This window comes from Rana temporaria, chromosome 2, assembly GCF_905171775.1.
Source record: "Rana temporaria chromosome 2, aRanTem1.1, whole genome shotgun sequence".
Taxonomy (NCBI): Eukaryota; Metazoa; Chordata; class Amphibia; order Anura; family Ranidae; genus Rana; species Rana temporaria.
The window spans coordinates 440946106-440964226 of NC_053490.1; the positions used below are offsets into that span (position 1 = coordinate 440946106).

The 18121-nt window shown below is 41.7% G+C and overlaps 1 protein-coding gene across 3 annotated transcripts in view; it reads right to left on the bottom strand.

Moving 5' to 3' along the window:
* The window catches only part of CUX1 (cut like homeobox 1), a 429361-nt gene extending 419626 nt beyond the window's left edge, over positions 1–9735 (bottom strand). For 2 of the 3 annotated variants that reach the window (XM_040338414.1, XM_040338412.1), the window contains exon 1: positions 9556–9735. In XM_040338414.1, coding sequence (XP_040194348.1) covers positions 9556–9618 — 63 coding nt within the window. In that variant the 5' untranslated portion in view covers positions 9619–9735. The remainder of the gene's footprint in view (positions 1–9555) is intronic. The other variant, XM_040338415.1, reaches the window with a different exon arrangement.
* Positions 9736–18121: the final 8386 nt, after the last annotated feature.

The following is an 18121-nucleotide window of genomic DNA, read 5'->3' on the forward strand; positions in this document are numbered from 1 at the left end:
TTTGCAATTTTCAGAAACTGCACAGATGTTCCTGTAATCACGGCCGAAATCGGGACTGACAATCGGGAGTGAAATTGTGCGAGTTCAGCTGAACTTGCACAGCTTCATTCCCGCAGCCCAGTGTGAACCTGGGCTTACACACATTTTTGGTATAATGTTAATAATGTCTAGGGAGCCAAAATCGTGCCGCAACTACACCAAAGTAGCACATTTACCACTTTAAAAAACATTGTGCGCTGCATTGATGCAATCAATTTGCTGATTCATTGTCAGCATGAGGATTGCCTTTTTTTGTTAAGCTTAAGACAATTGCTACAAAATATACTAACTTTGACCATGGCACAGACAGAGTGGAAGAAGGAATAGAAGCCCCGATTGGTCATGCTGCTAATCAAGGGCTCCATTCGGCCCCTTTCACGACTTTAAAGTTACGTGATTTCACTGCGATTTCAGGGAATGCCTGTGTAACTCACATCAAAGTTAGACCGAAGTAGCGCATGGACTACTTTGACAAGTCGTCCCCCCTCCCAAGATTTCCAATGATAATCATTCATATTAGTATGACTTCATACGACTTTGCAATCCCAAGATGTAGGAAAAGTCGTACAAGTGTGAAAATCGGCCTTAGAGAGACTTTCCCTCACCTTCTGTTCTGCTTAAAATGGAGATCCTAGTGACCATGTACTGTGCAGAAAACAAAAAAGCTTTTTATTTTTACATTTTGATGTTGCAGATTTACCCTCATTTCCTGTGTGGTGAAACATGTCAGAACAGGAAGCAAATCTCTTAATAAAGTTGTGGATAGTAGTAAAAACCCAACAGGAATTCTAACCCTTCCTCTCCCTTTTCAAAACTCAAAAAGTTTTGGCTTGACACATTAAGTTTAATTTAGAACCAATCCCAAGAAACAAAAGTGACAGAAAATGTGACTTTGGCCAAAGATTACTCCCAGCTCGATCTTTAGACAGTTGTCATACACCTGTGAAAGGCATGAGCACAGCAGTTTACTTCTGAAAGAAAGTTACATTTTAAAAACTGCCAATCTCCCACTGCGATTTCTGCTCTATTAAGACAAACCTGACACTTTTCTTCAGTGCATTAAGTGCATAATACTGTGTATAGTTGTGCTTTAGCTCTTATTCACACTAAGAGCTATGCCTCCTACAGTCATTTTGTGTAATTCAGAGACTTTATACTTCCCTGTCTGATCAAGTGGTCCTGCATTTAAAGGATAAGTCTACCTCTTGGGAAAAAATAATAAATGTACATATTTTTAAATAAGTGCATCTATTTTCTTTTCTTATTTTCCCTGCAGGAACCTGCAAAGCATTGCACCTCTGATCAGCGGAGGGGGGCACTACTGGAGCATGATGTTACACCCTGAATATGCTCTAAAAATGTGAACCTGGCCTTTATATGCACTTACATGTGCGTTTAGAGCATCTCATCTGCCCATGACCATATAGATTTTTTTTTTGTGAAAAAAAAAAAAAAAAAAAAAAAAAGCTGATTTTAATGCACCTTAAAACAAGTAAACCCAGAATGAATTTTACCATTTAAAGAAGTACAGCCAAAGCTCGTTTGGATGTACTTCTCCTGTGGATCACAGGAATGCACTCCTGTGACCTGTTGTCGACTCACGTCACAGAGCCAGTCCAGGCCGGGGGAAAGATCACAGCCATGTGGTTGGAATCCACACAGACCCCTGGACCAGCCAGATGCTGAGAGTCCAAGCCTGAAACTCCCCTCCACAGCTCAGCACTCCAGTTAGTGGGGGGGGGGGGGGGCGAGCAGACAGCAGTGATTGACAGTCACCAACTCTCTGCTCACCGAACAATCAGATGTGTACGATTGCTCAGTTCTCAGCCTTACAGCCAGTGGTAACTGATGCTGCATTCAACCTAAGCAAGTGCGATTCTTAAAAAAATAAAAAAAAATCCTCAACCCCCCTACAAATCCTTCCGACATTTATCTGTTTACATCAGTTTGCCAGTTTTTCCATCTTTAAATTATGGATGAAAAAATAGACAGACGGAGCGCCTGTGTGAAAGGACCCTTAAACTAATGTACACAAACCCTGGGGGTATTCTGTTGCACTGATGTCAATGCTTTTTTTTCTGGGTTCTTCCAACACCAGTGTTGGGGATTACTGCAGTCACTGACACCAATACTGGGGTCATTGTAATCACCAACTCTCCCAGACCCTGCCACCCCCCAAAAAAAAACACCATATTATTCTTATTTCAGTTTAGAGCACCCCAACTTACTAATATATTGCTTTGGATTATTGGGAATATGGAGTAATCAATTTTGTATTCTATATCTGGCACTACCAAACATTTTTTCCCCCGTTCTAGGCTTAGAAGGTTGCCTTCGCCTGCCTTGTCTCATTCTGAATTTGACCTGGAATCTCTAGTTGGAAAAAAAAATAACAATATGGTACTAAATGAACAGCATAACGATCACTTCTTCCCTCTTGATCAATCTCAACCAAAAAAGTTAAAGCTGGATTAGCAGGATTGCCCAATTGCCCAATTAAAAGTTTACCATGTTGATGGATTTAATTACACCAAAAACTTACATTAAAAGGAAGTCAAATACAGCACCAAAAATTTAAAACCAGGGGTAGGAGGTAGATAGCTACCTGAAAATATATGGGAGAGATAAAGAGATCACCAAGGGGAGCTGCAGTGTCTCTACTAGGTCTTTTTCTTAGTGTAACCTGTATCACATCTACGTCTAATATGTAAACATTGTCCTGTCATTATGTTTTTTCATTCTTTTCTATAATAAAGAATGCAAAATAAAAATCAGGGGTCAGGTGTGACAGTGTGCAGAGGTCAAAAGTCTAGCTGGGTTCACACCAACTGTGGCCGCGGCTCGCAGCTCGGGATCTAGTGTGTTCCTGTTCTGTTTCAGGGGTGAATCGGCTCCAAATCTTTGCCCGAATTCAGATCTGAAATGGAGCCAAAAAGACAAACCGGACCCTTTTCCAGTGCAAACCGTGGCCGCCGAAGTGTGTGAACCGGCTCCATGGAAAGCTGATCACAGTCATCTGTCATGCGAATTGAATGCAGGGAAACCCACACTCAATTTGGGCAAGTGTGAACCCAACCTTACATCTCGCATCCCCACCGCAAGTGACGATACCCCCCCTTTCAGTACTACGCCCCCAAGCTCGCACACAGCAACCTGCCTCTTGAAAAACTACTCAATAGACCACAGGCGCACATGGCAGAGTGAAGGAAGTCCTCCCACTCTGTTAGAGCCGAGGGGGAACATAGGCTGATGACTGAAAAGTCCATAGTTGATTCTAATCAATGATACCTTTCTCAATAATGCAACATGTTTTATGACATTTTATCTCTGCACAATTTAACTAATGATTTTTGAGGTGTAAGCATCAACAGTGGGGCATTTACTCTGAAAAATCTGACTGTTCTGTTCCTGCAATATAATGTATTTCTCTATGGTATACATGTATACCATTAATGCCTCTCTGTTCTCCACTCATTCACAAACTGACAAGGAAGCCTTTGAGCAGTTTAGTACCCGCCCACCGCAGCACGCATGTGCATAAATATATACACACTAGAAAGTGCTGTATTGACATTCATCTTAAGCAAGGCACATCCTGCTACAAGTCCAAAAAAAAAATAATCTAAGGCATTACAAGTTTTATAAAAAGTTTAATACGGAAACAGGTGAAGGCTAGTTGATCAGAAGTAAAATAGCAAGAACCATTAAAGTTTTAATGCAGTGTTTCCTATAAGACAAAAAGTGGCTTAAATTATTTAATTTCCCTCTGTTTAGACATGACACCATGAATGTATAATCTCTTTATGAGCTTGCCATATCATACTACCTGGGGCTCGAAAAAGTGAATTAATGCCTACAGCTTGCTATGCAAGGGCCTCAGCAATAATACCCTTAGCAATAAAATCGACGGGAATTATTAAAACATGCCTAAAAATCACTCAGTCGCTAAAAAACAACTGAAGCATGGACCTCAGAAAAAAAAAAAAAAAAAAGAAGATATAAAAGTTTGGGTAATCGCAGTTTCCAGTTACAATGTAACTTAGCCCATGAATTCCCAGTGCACCAATTGTAGTGCAGTTTTAAGCTGCTTTCACACTGATCAGTTTTTGCTTAAGAAAAAACACGTTGCCATTTAACACCATACAACTCTTCACACTGGTCAGTTGCAGGTCTGTTGCATTTTTCAAAGTCTACTTGCTGCATAAAAAAAAAACAACTCACCTCCCCACTAAAATTTATGAAAAAAGTAAGGCAAAAAATGTGTCGTTGAGTTTGAGTGACTTTTTTTTCACAGGTGCAAAATGTGCCCAAAATGCAGCAAAAATGCAACTTGCGGTTGAATTTATGGTGTGCTTTTTTGAGTCTTGTTTTCTTTTTTTCACAGGTGCAAAAAGACACCAGAAATGTGGCAAAGAGCGCATATGCAGTGTGAAAGTAGCCTAAATCTTGCAGTTTAACAAGCTTTTCCAGAGGAATTTGTGTTCTATTGCAAATACAAACGGTATAGCAATGCAGAAAAACTAGACTTTCACTAGGAACATATTTTCCGAAATGCCACAAGTTACAATGAATGCATTCTGGAAACGGTCTCTTTGCACTGCAAGTTCTAAGTCTTTCCTGGTTTCACTTCTCTAGTGTCATGTTTTCATAAATAAATACAAGGCTCTAGTTTGACTTAAAAGTCCATATGGTTGTACACACACTAAATACCTGCTTAGTTTATTTTCCAATACATTGTACTCCTAAAACAAGCAATATTTAAAACTTCCTACACCAATTTTGGCTCTATTTGGGTGTGATGAATACTGTTCGTTTTTTTGGTTTTTTTTCAATTTTGAAATGTTTCCTATATTAGTAAACATACATATGTAATGCTTCTTGTATCAGGATGCAGTTTAGTACATCATGAACTAGTTTGCATTTTCCCCCCCATTTACTTATTTTGTAAGCAGCAGTTATACTTCAAAGGCTCTAAATGTTAAGCTTTTTGTCAGCTAGTACCTAAAAACACCACAAAACTAACAAAAACTATCTACAATACTGTGTATAGACAGGCAATACACTTTACATAAATTCTTCATGAGAGAGCGGCTGCTATACAGTTTGAGAAGTGCTTTTTTACAAAGACATTTCCACTAATTTAATAGAAATAATCGTCAGAATCTCCATTTTTAAACGACCATGTATTCCTGTGCTACAAAGTATAGAAAGACCTTGATCCTCAAAGCTCTTTTCCTGTAAAATCCTTACAAACTGTACTCAGACAGGAAATCACAAAGCTTTGACAATATTCTTAAGTTAAACAAAGCTCATTTTTGTGCATGTATGACTGGTATTATTGCTTTGTGTTTAATACACTGTTTATGGTTGCAAATTGATGGACAGACATTCTGAACTTTTGAGCCTTCGAAGTGGTGTTTGATTGCCATTTTTTCCCCCCCTTTAAACTTTTCCCATTAACCGTGCAGACTGATCTGATCATATGAACCGAGGGACCTTTCACCTTTTATGTTCAGACGATGATTAATGAGTTCCAATTTAACAAAAGACATAACAATGATCTTTGTTTGGTGCACAAAAAAAAAAAAAAAACTGAGGCTTCCTTGCTGCTTTCCACAAATTAATTTTAGAATTGCAGGATGTTTTCAGGTTTAGTAAACATAAAAAAATAAATAAAAAATTAATAAAAAGCCTGCCGTTTTATTACTTCTTACTATTTTTAAATAGGATTTCTGAGCTTTGGAAGACATTTTGGCTATATAAATTATACTTTTTAGGCAATTCACATACATTGTATTAGAAGTCTGCAGTTTTAACAATGCAGGTTATTGATGGCATTGTGTTCTAGGAAGAAAAAAAAATGTCAGTTCAAAAGGAGATCTTGCACTTTTTTTTTATTATTATTAATTATTTAACTCTAAACTACTCCCTACTTAATGAATGGTGTTAAACATTTAAAAAACTGGAGAAGAACCTAATAAAAAAACTAAAGCAATTCTTTAAATAAATTATGTCTAATTACTGGTTAAAAAAAATAAAAAACCCAACTGAACTTTCCCCCCCAACATTTTATTTCCTAAATCAATGTTTCAATGTATAGACATTCAACCCTATCATGAGCAAGCTGCTGGTGCTTCAAAAATCCAGCACATTTGGCTCAATACAAGAGGCTTTAGATGCACAAAAATCTATAGAGGCAATCAAGAATATTTTTACTGCCCCCTGTAAGTTAATGAGAATGTCTATTGATCTTAACTTGAGCCTTTCATACAGACACTGACAGACGCTGTACTATTCACATTAAGCAAGCTGCTTGTGGAAGACAAGCTCATGGAAGAAAAAGGAAAAAAAAAAAAAACGTGGAACTTTCAAGCTCTGCTAAAATTGCTAGCACCACATCCATACACTTAGAGAAACATGAAAGTGACGGAGATAGGCACTTTTGAAGCTTTATAATTACATGCAAATCTATGCAGAGTACTCCTCTCAAAATAAATATATATATATTCCCGTGACTTAATTAATTTTATGTAAAATGCATTTTCATCTGATAAACAGATCTCAAGGTCCTCAAAAGAACTGTGTTTTAGTTATTTCAGGAACGGTATTTAGATGAATCCAGAATACAAGCCATTAAATATTTTAACTCTGCAGTTCCCAAAAAGATCTAATTAATTAGCTTATCTATGGCTATCAGAGTAAGATTCTTGGCTCTCTGAATTAGGCACTGGTTACATTAGGGGATGATTCTGTGTTTCATCAGCACGCTAAACTGGGTCACCCCCTTCATATTCAACATACGCCCGCCCTCCATTTTAACCTCTATACTACCATATGGGCTCTGTATACCAATACACAAAATCCCAAGCATTAAATTATAATCTATATAAAAGGGAATAGCTTTTAGAAAAAAAAAAAACATCAACAAAGACCAACAAGCATCTTCATAAAAGGATTCTGTTTAATAATCAAGTTCAGAAAAATAAATAAATGGGAAATTGCGAAGAAAACAAAAACATCTAAGAAGAATTTAACTCCAGATAAAATCATAGTGGAAAACACAGGAAGGAGCGACAATTTATATCTGCAGTGAACTCATTTACAGCACAGGAAAGCAGCTAAAACCTCCATATGGTCTGAGAAACGCACAAACACAGAATTCAATCAACTACATAAATATACAGTCACATGTAATTATACTGTGCCTTCACTATAAAAAGGAAACAAAATATTCACGTTTTAATCATGTCAAGAACCCAGTTAATAAAAGCAACAGAATCAAGAAAGCAAAATATCCCAAGGTGTTATTTGGCAAGCAATCCTCTTTTGAAGTTCCCATTCAACCTGAAAAGGAAGCCCATGAGGCACAACATGTCAAGTGCAAACCAGAGAAGCAAAAGAAGGCTAAAAACAAACATTGAACTCGTCATACACAAATTCAGTATTTAAGATGGGAAATGTCATGAAATTCTCTCACCCAAGTTATCTCCTCTCCCTAAACTATCAACCCCTCAACTGCAGGCTAGTAAACAAGCGGGTAGACAAACAAAACCAGATCAGATAACCTGGACAATGCCAGCATTGAACCCCCCTCCCCCCTTCTCAAAACCAGTACACCAACACATTATTATTGTTATACAGGATTTATGTAGCACAGACAGCTTGCACAGCACTTTATAAAAATAAAAAAAAGGGGGGGGGGGACACAACAACAGTACAGTCACAATACAACCCAAGAGGTTTAGGAGGACCCTGCTCTGGGAGCTTACAATCTCAAAAGCATTGAAGTCAATAGACAAGCCTTTACTAAGAAGGTTTATTTACCAGCAATGTCATTCAAGTCCTCAACCCAAGTACTGTCAACCACCTCCTCCAACAAACAAAAACTCACTCAATAGCTAACCCCCCTCCAAAAACGTCATGAACCCCAGTATTGCCCCTCTTTTCCAATTTAAACAAAATCTAAACAAGTCAATAACTGCCCACAAAAAAAACTAAACCCCAGAAGGCGCCCCCTTCTGCAACCCCGGCCCCCCAAATAAAAAAAAACTTTAACCACAGTACTGTCGCCCCAAAAACACATCAAGAGTTGCCCGCCAAAAAAAATCCTAAACCCCAGAAGTCCCCCCTCCTCCAATATAGAAGAAAAATTAAAGTCAATAGTCCCCCCAAAAAACAAGTCCGAAACCCCAGTGCTATCAACTTCTCTTCCAATAAAAGATTAATCGAACGAGTCAATACCTGCCACCCCAAAAAGAAATATCCCTAATCCTAGTACGGTCATCCACCCAATATAAAAAACATAAGTCAATATTATTTTATCATTGACTCAATAACCCAAATAAAAATAGGGGGGGGGGACCAAAGTCTCAGCAGCACTATCACCCACTTCAATGCAAACAAGCTGCTAACCCCCCCCCCCCCAAAAAAAATAAAAAGATCCTGAACCCCAGTACTGTCACCCTCCTCACTCACTACACACAAGTCAAAATCTGAATCCCCCCCACAAAAAAAGTCCCCCCCCCAGCACTGTCACCCTCACTCAATGCACACAACAAGCTGCTGCACCCCCAAAAAGATCCTGAACCCCAGTACTGTCACCCTCCTCACTCAATACACACGAGTCAAAAACTGACCCCCCCCCAAAAAAAAATGTCTCCCCCAGTACTGTCACCCTCCTTACTCCAATATAAACAAGTCAACTGCCCCTCACCCACCCTAAAGAAAAGTCCTGAACCCCTAAACCTCAGTCCTGTCCCCACACACAAGAAGTATAATAAACAGACAATATAAACATTAAACAGGGTAAATGACCCCCCTCCCCCATAGACAGTCCCGGGGATGTCGGACTAGCCGGCTGTGTTGTCTAAGTTTTCATTCCCCAACAAGGCGGATGGAGCCGTCGGAGGGTGTCGGGGGGAGTACGATAGAGGTCGGCGGAGGGAGAGTGCGGTGTCCGGGCAGAGAGTAGAGCGGTGTGCGGTGACGGAGTGCAGAGCGGTGAGCGCTGTTCTCTATGTGTATGTCTATGGGAGAGGAGGGAGGAATGAGGAGCGGGAGCCTGGCACCACAGCGCCCCCTCCGCCCATTCCCCGCCATCACAGCCCGAGCAGCGGAGGAGACAAGTTCAATAAAAGAAGCCGAAAAAAAAAAGTCCCGATAATAAAATAAACTTGGAGGAGAGGTGTACGGCGGCGGCGGTGAGGAGCGGGACAGGCGGGCGACACACACCGGGGCCAGGCCGGGGTACACACCGGGGAGGAGAAGGAGGAAAGCGGAGAGGGAGAAGAGCGGCGCCACCACTAGCACAGAGCCGGCGCCATCTTGGCTGATCGATGAATTGAACAAAGAGGATCAATTTCTGATAAAACGTTATCAATGAGAGCGGCCGGGGGAGAAGCGGGCGGTTTTGCCGGGGTCCCGGGCGGCGGAGAGGGGAGCGGAGCGGACGGGCGGGAGGCGGGGAGGGAGCGGGAGAGGGTGGCGGGGGAGAGGAGGAGAGAAAACGGAGCTGACCTGCAGCTGCTGTAAATCAAAGCGCTTCCAATATTGAAACATCGATCCCGCATTGGCCGCCATCTTGAGACATATTGAGACGGAGTGAGAGGCTGATAGAGAGGGGGCTGGAGTTCAGGAGCAGAGCGGCGGGCGAAGGAGGGGGAAAGGAAAGAGGAGGGAGGGAGCAAAACACGGAGCGGAGTTCTCCACACCCACCCTCCCACTTCTACCACACGGCCTGCCTTGTCTGCCCGGCTCTACACACAGCGCCGCCCGGGGGACGCCTCACATCACTCCCGCCTTTCTCCGACCCGAGGCCCCGGCTTCGGCCCGGCCTTCTCTCCCCCCCACCTCACGGGACCTGTGTGACGTCATTGGACACACCGGAGCCCAGCCATTCTAGTCACACGTATATACGACACACCGGCGCCCCCCCCCTTTTCACAGACCAAGTGAGGTCAGGCCGCCATACAACACACACACAGGGGGCGCCGTGTTACTATAGACTTTATTGGTGGACATTACAGGAGCGGGCACCGCCGACCCGACCACTCACGTGGTCACCAAGAGGTTAACGGGGGGCGTGGTTTGGGGTGTCAGGCACTGGACGCTGATAGGAGGAGACGGTTTCCACACTTCAGGAGGAGGAAAAAATAAACATTGTGTGTGAGAGAAAGAGCGGGGAGAGCAACGGGGGCGGCTGTGAGGGAGAGCACCGGGGATGGCTGTGTGTGAGAGAGGGGAGAGCACCGGGGACGGCTGTGTGTGTGAGAGAAGGAGATCACCAGGGATGGATGTCTGAGAGACGGTGACCGGGGACAGCTGTGTGTGAGAAGGAGAGCACCGGGGACGGCTGTGTGTGAGGGGAGATCACCGGGGACAGCTGTGTGTGAGGATAGCACCAGGGATGGCTGTCTGAGAGACGGAGAGCATCGGGGACGGGTGTAAGATGTAGAAATCTTCACTGTCTGAGTTCATACTTCTTTTATACATCGATCACATCTCTTTTCATATCACATAGTTCTGGTAACTCTGCGCCCTGATTCACACTCATGCGATAAACAAGATTTTCTGTTTAGCAATCGCAGGGCGTCCATGTGATCTGCTGTGGATGTCATTGTTAGATTAACGACACCCCAAAACAGATCGCAAAACACACTGCAGGTGTCAGAATCGCATGTGTGTGAACACTGCTGTCGTGCAATTTAGGTGGGGGAAAATAAGGGTCCTGCACTATTTTGGTGTGGATGCAATGAGATTTGGGCCATGCTTAGCCATTGCATGTGATGTGCGCAGGAATGCGATTCCATTACAAATCACACGCGCTGTTTTGCACGCACCAGTGTGAACTTATTTTGAGGGTAGGTTTTGATGTGCGCCTATATCTCCCTTTGATCTGAAACCCGATCTACATTGGGATCACATTTCAGAGGCCGGTAGTATATTGGATGCAAATTAGTGTGTAGCCGTTGCCTCCACTCTGAAGCCCTGTACACATGACTGGGATTCCCGGCGGTATAAAGTCCGACAGGAAACCCGAGAACCTGCTCGGTAAGTTTCGCCGTGTACACACGACCGGGTTCCCCATGAGGAAAACTGCGGGGGGAGCTTTGGCTGGGAATCCCGGCCGTGTGTATGCTCCCTCGCAGTGTTATCCTATAGGAAAACCGCTGGGAATCAAGGCGCGAAAATAGAGAGCAGGTTCTCTATTTTCTCGCCGGGATTCCCGGCCAAAAGCTCTTCCCGCAGTTTTCCCGATGGGAAACCCGGTCGCGTGTATGGGGCTTGACTACTTCTAAGGTCAGGTCAGAAATGAATAGGGTGTTACAAAACTGGATGTGGCACTGCTTATAACAATAATAACCTCTTGGGAAATTGTGTAAAAAGAAAAGTGTTTTAATTCAATGCAAAACGTTACATATATAAATGCATAATTTAGCATAATAAATAATCAGTGCCTTCAAATAAATGTATGAATAATTCATAAGTTTGTGCAAATAACAATAAAATTGACTAGTGCTATAAACATTAGTCCTTTGGTGATTCCAAATTAAAGTGAAAAGTGCTATATGTTATTGTGTCCTTAAAGCGGAGGTTCGGCCAATTTTTTTTTTTTTTTTTTAAAGTCAGCAGCTTCAACTACGGCAGCTGCCGACTTTAAAAAAAAGGACACTTACCTGTCCAGGACGCCCGCAATGTTAGCAGCTGAGGCTGAGCAATTGCTCGGTCCTCGGCTGCTTCCACCGCCATCCTCGGTGAGGGAATCAGGAAGTGAAGCCTGACGGCTTCACTGCCCGATTCCCTACTGTGCATGCGCGAGGATCGCGGTGAGCCGTCACTGGTCCCCGCTCTCTCCTGGGAACAGTGTTTCCCAGAAGACAGCTGGGGGGGATGACGTCACAGGCTGGATTCCCCACGGGGATCAGACCCGGAAGTGGTGATAATACCTGTCTCAGACAGGTATCTGCACCCCCCCTCCCCCTGAAAGGTGCCAAATGTGTCACCGAAGGGGGGGAGGAATCCAAAAAGCAGAGGTTCACTTTTTGTGTGAACCTCCGCTTTAAAGCAGACCTTCAGGGCCAGTTCACACCACATGCAGTCCAGTGCATTTTTGTTCTGCATCAAAAACGCATGGAAAGTAGGTTTATGGTTTCCAATGGCAAAGTTCACACCAGTGCAGTCAGTTCCAGAAAAAAAAGTAGAACATGCTGCATTTTTCCTGCACTGGAACCCAGTAAAACGCATCAAAAGTTCACTGGACCCTAGTATAGTAGGAAAGAAAAAAGCACCTGGAATGCATTCAGAAACGCAGCAGATTGTATAAAAAAAACGTGCCTGCAGAAACGGATCTGGAGTGCGTTTTTGTAGTGTGAATGTACGGAAATATAAAAAAACAGCCTCCATAGCGTAACTCCATAAACCACAATTTACTAAAAGCAGGTAATATTGCACTTATTTTTGGTTAAGTCAAAACAAATAATAAAAAAAAAAAAACAGGAAGTCTGGGATGCAATGCGCTCCATGGACCCAAAACCAGAAATGACGCTGTAGCTCTGTCCAATGCGTTACGTCACACCAATGTCATCAGGAGTAAGAGGCCTGTCCTCTCTCTTTCATTCTTTTCTTCTTTTGCCCATCTCTGAGGCAGACACTGGCCCATGAGGATCTACATGTTTTTTTTTTTGTTCTTTTTATTTTCTTTTTATGTAGTTTATATGAGTAGCCTTAAAGGAAGAGTTTGAGCTATGAATTATCAATACAAATGTAAGGGTACATGGGATTATGATGTATATGTGCTGTTTGGAATTTGTGTAAAGACAAAATACTTAATAAAATATGATTATTAAAAAAAAAACATCATCAGGAGTGGTACATGATCTGGCACAGTAGAGCCACATTTCTACTGTATAACAGCGTTATGCAGTTGACTAGTGGTTAAGGGGGGGGGGGGGGGGTCAGGCAGCACAAACATGGCTCAATCTCGCCCCCCCACCCCACAGTTGCATATCTAAATTTAATATGTAGGGCCCTTTCACACAGGCATTCCATTTGTCCAATTTTCAGATGAAAAACAGACTGTAATCCATTCCTATGGGCTTGCAGGTGTAAACGGATGGATGATCATCCACCTACTCTCTGTGACCATTCAGGACCTTTTTTTATTTTTTTTTTGCATTCTTTATTTAAATTAAATTGGGTAATGTACAACAAGAGCATCACAAGCTATACAAAAGCGGTGCACAGGAAATCAAAATTTTACTTTAGCAATATTAGGAGCAAAGAAACATAGATGCAATGTGCATACAGTACTCTGCAAAAGTTTTAGGCAGGTGTAAAAAAAATGCTGTAAATTAGGAATGCTTTTGTGCATAGTTGAGTCTCTTAAGCCCAGTACACACTATAATGCCACGTACACGCGATCCGAAAATCGGACGACAGATCGTTCGACTTCTTCCGTTTACTAGTCGCAAGTAGAAATTGAATAGGTTACTAAAGTCACAAAAATTCTCGTACGACAGAAAAAAAAATCGGAAGTGATGTCATGTGTTGTAATGTATTTGTGTTGTATTTTCGGACGACAACTGTACTGACCAAACGAAAATCGTACGATCTGGTATCGTACGAGGAAAATTTTCGAGGATGTCCGATAAAATAATATCGGATGAACTGTCATGATCGGCTCACGGAAGCCCTGTACTAACGATCCGATTATCGCACGATTCTTCCTCAGACGACATTTTTCGTACAATATTCGGATCGTGTGTACGTGGCATTAGACAATGGGTCGGACGGTCGCCCCATTTTTCTTGATGTCTCAGCGTGTCAAAACCGAAGATGGTACGAACTGAATGAAATTTCTGGAATGACAGAGGTTTTTTTTTTTTTATTGTTTCTGATCATAAGCAGTCTTTCCTATCTGATTTTCCCATACAAAAACAGTACACATTAGGTGAAAATCATTAGCTCTGTTCACATACAAGAACATATTTGGAGTTGGTCCCTTTGGAAATTTTTGTTTGGAAAGTCTGAATTGGATGTTGAAAGTTGTGTGCACACAATACAACAATCAAACGATCTTGCCTGGTACAGAACTTTTCTTCAGATTTTCTCATAGTTTTATGCATTTTTTCCATGTACTATGCACGAAAAACCTAAGACCTGGGGTGCAGAAAAATGTCAGCAGGTGCTGTGGACTAAAAAAAGTGCTAGTGATGCCCTACCTAAAATTAGCACTGCTCAGCGCTCAAGAGTAAACAATTAAGATAGTTAGCAACCAAGTATAGTGTACATATGCAAAAATATGAAAATATAAAAGCAGCTGCTTAAAACATGAAACAAACAGTAATATTAAAAACTCTCTAAAATGTCCCAGAGTCCAATATACTACTGTAGCAGCGCTACTATCAAACCGCCGTTTGAAAGACCTCTATGTGTGGTGCACACAGGAAACAATAATGGTGCAGAGGAAAATGGATGTAGTTGATCAAACAGTTTTCAACCAGTGCTCCTTTCACCAAGGGATAATCACCACGTGGGGGGATGTTCTCCCCTTTTGGGGATGCACTCACCAAAGTGTAAAATCAGATCAGCATGAAATTATCATATACATCTGCCATAAATATTGCACTCTCCGCCACTTGCTCTTGCTTGTTGAATTAGGTCCGCAATTCCATGTGAGGAAATAAAATTCATATAGAGCAGTACCGTTTTATAAAGTTTATTAAAAACCCACCAGTACCCCTTATATAAATGTGCGTACCCCAAGAAAAAGATGCGTTTCGTCATTGGCTGACTTCGTCTGACTGCTGTGGACTGATGAGTGAAAATGTGAAATATTTGTCTGTAGCCAAAGGCAGTTTGTTCGCTAAGGACTGGAGGGCAGTGCAATAATGAATGTCTGCAGGCAACAGTGAAGCATGGTGGAGGTTCCTTGCAAGTTTGGGGCTGCATTTCTGCAAATAGAGTTGTAGATTTGGTCAGGATCAGTGGTGTCTTCAATGCTGAGAAATACAGGCAGATAATTATCCATCTATCAGGGAGGCGTGTGATTGGCCCTTAATTTATTCTGCAGCAGGAAAACAACCCAAAACATACAGCCAATGTTGTTAAAAACTATCTTCAGAGTAACAAAGAACAAGGAGTCCTGGAAGTGATGGTTTGGCTCCCACAGAGCCCTGATCTTAACATCATCAAGTCTGTCTGGGATTACATGAAGAGACAGAAGGATTTGAGGTAGCCTACAGCAACAGAAGATCTGTGGTTAGTTCTCCAAGATATTTGGAATGAGCTACCTGCAGTGCAAGTGTACCTAGAAGAATTGATGCTGTTTTGAAGGCAAAGCATGGTCACACCAAATATTGATTTGGATTTCTCTTCTGTTCAATTACTTTACATTTTGTTAATTGATAAAAATAAACTATTGATAATTCTATTTCTGAAAACATTCTTACTTACAATTTTTTTTCACACCTGCCTAAAATGTTTGCACAGTAGTGTAATAATAAAGCGTTAATTTGTATAAGATTATAAGCAGGCGTAGTGCAGGATGTGTTAGAATATGTACAGTAATAATAATATAAAGGGGGTGAATAGAGGCCCATTTTTGTTAAACGGAAGAAGGCTGTGTCCTTTCCTATCTAGACAGATGTAAACTGATGCCGTCTGCCTAGCCTAGGTTCACATCTTTATGTTTCTCTGCAGCTGCGTTTTGGGCAGGCACAGAAGCCCGTTCATTTGAATAGGCTGCTGAAACACAGAAAAAGTCCTTGCACCTTTTGAAAAACTACAGTCGCAGGGAAATCGTATGGTGCTTTGGCACCATTTGGTCTGCATGGGGGAAACCGTGCTGCACTTACCATTGAGGATTGTCTGCTTAAAAGTAGCATGTTTTTGACGCGGCTGCCTGGGAAGACGTGCAATTTACATGTCTTCCAGCACTCTAAATAGTGTGAATCTAGCCTTATGCCGCATACAGACGGTCGTTTTTTGTGATGAAAAAAAAATGACGTTTTAAATCATGAAATAAAACAACGTTTTTGAAATATCATTTTCAAAGACGAAGTTGCCTACACACCATCGTTTTTTCACAATGCTCTAGCAAAGCGAGGTTACGTTTCACAATCTTTTTTCCATTGAAGCTTGCTTCATAACTAGCTTCTGGGCATGCGCGGGTGTAAAAACGTTGTTTTTTGCTACACACGGTCAATTTCTGTGAAGTGAAAAACGACACAAAAAATTCAAGCATGTTCGAAAAAAAATTTGTCGTTTTTTTTGAAGACATAAAACAACGTTTTGCCCACACACTTATATTTTTGCAACAACTGAAAAAAAAAAACAATGCAAACACGCATGTGAACTAGACTGATGTAACTTGAAACTGTATACATCTATATTTTTTTTAGCAAAAAATGTGACTGAACTGAATACTTGGAAGTGCAGTCGCTGAAGATCTGAAATAAGGGGAAGCTCTGCTGATTTTATCATCCAATCATGTGCAAGCTAAAATTCTTTCAGTGCAAAGTGGATTTGCCTTTAATAAAGAACCCTCCCCCCATGTACGGTAACCGGCCCGACAGAAGCCTTTTGTCGAAAAGGCATGACTGAAAAATGTCTGCCAACCAGCTCCTGATCAGCGCTCTGAGCCAAGGGCTGTCCCCCTGTCAGAACACAAAAGAACAGCAGGGGAGATCACTGCACTAACACCAGACTGTTAGTACAGCAGCTCTGACCTGAGCTGTCTGTCTTTTTTCTTCAGCCCACTGGGTTGAACGCGAAAAAAAAAAAAGCTTGCAGTGTGTACTAGACTTAGGGCTCCTTTCACACTAGTAGCACTAGTTACTGCCCCCCCCCCCCCCCCCCCGAAAAGCCATCTAAAGTGGTAAATCACTTTAGAGGTAAGCGAGCGCTCAGAAGGCGATACTGCCATCCCCTGATGCCTGTTTTTTATTTCTATTGCTGAACAGCAGTTTTACATTGCAGGACCAATGCTACAACTGAAAAACAAGCTTGCGGTTACCAACTATCGATATCAACATTTTTAGAACAAGTTGAGAATGAAATGGCTGCAGCAACAGCTAGCTGGGAACCATAACATCATAGATCATCATACATATTTGCCAGCACACCATAGATCTTCCAGTAACGTCTAAAGACTTCAATTCATAAAGATCAGATTACAGTGGAAAAATGCAGCATTTCCGGGCCAATCTGGACCCCTTTGTCATTACATGCCTGAGCTTAGTGTCACTTTAAAGTGGACCTCTGTTTAAGTGTTAATATTAACAGTCTCGCTGACGTTTGTACATAAGCTGTGATATGGAGGCTAAAATAGATATATTCAGTGGAGAAAATGCTGCTCCAGGCTCCTCCTAGTGCTCATCTTAAAAAATGGAATTCCAGGAATTTAACCATGTCATCTCTTCTGAAACAGAGAATCATGGAGCAGGTTGTCTGACCCTTATGCCGCGTACACACGACCGTTTTTCAGGTTGTAAAAAATTACGTTTTTTTTTAATGTCATTAAAAACGATTGTGTGTGGGCTCCAGAGCATTTTTTACGATGTAGAAAATGGGCAATAAAAATTCGAACATGCTCTAATTTTAACGACATTTTTAACGTTGACGTTTTTAATGTCGTAAAAAATGGTCGTGTGTGGGCTTTAACGACGTGAAAAAAACGCGCATGCTCAGAAGCAAGTTATGAGACGGGAGCGCTCGTTCTGGTAAAACTAGCATTCATAATGGAGTAAGCACATTCATCACGCTGTAACAGACTGAAAAGCGTAAATCGTCTTTTACTAACACAAAAGCAGCCCAAAGGGTGGTGCCATCAGAATGGAACTTCCCCTTTATAGTGCCGTTGTACGTGTTGTACGTCACCACGCTTTGATAGAGCATTTTTTTTCACGATCGTGTGTAGGCAAGGCCGTTTTAATGATCGGGTTTAAAAAAAAGTAGTTTTTTCTAGACCATTAAAAATTTCATTTTTTACAACTGGAAAAACGGTCGTGTGTACGCGGCATTAGACCTCATGTACACAAGCAGAAAACATGCCACTTTTAGAAGCGTTTTCCTTTTTTGTATG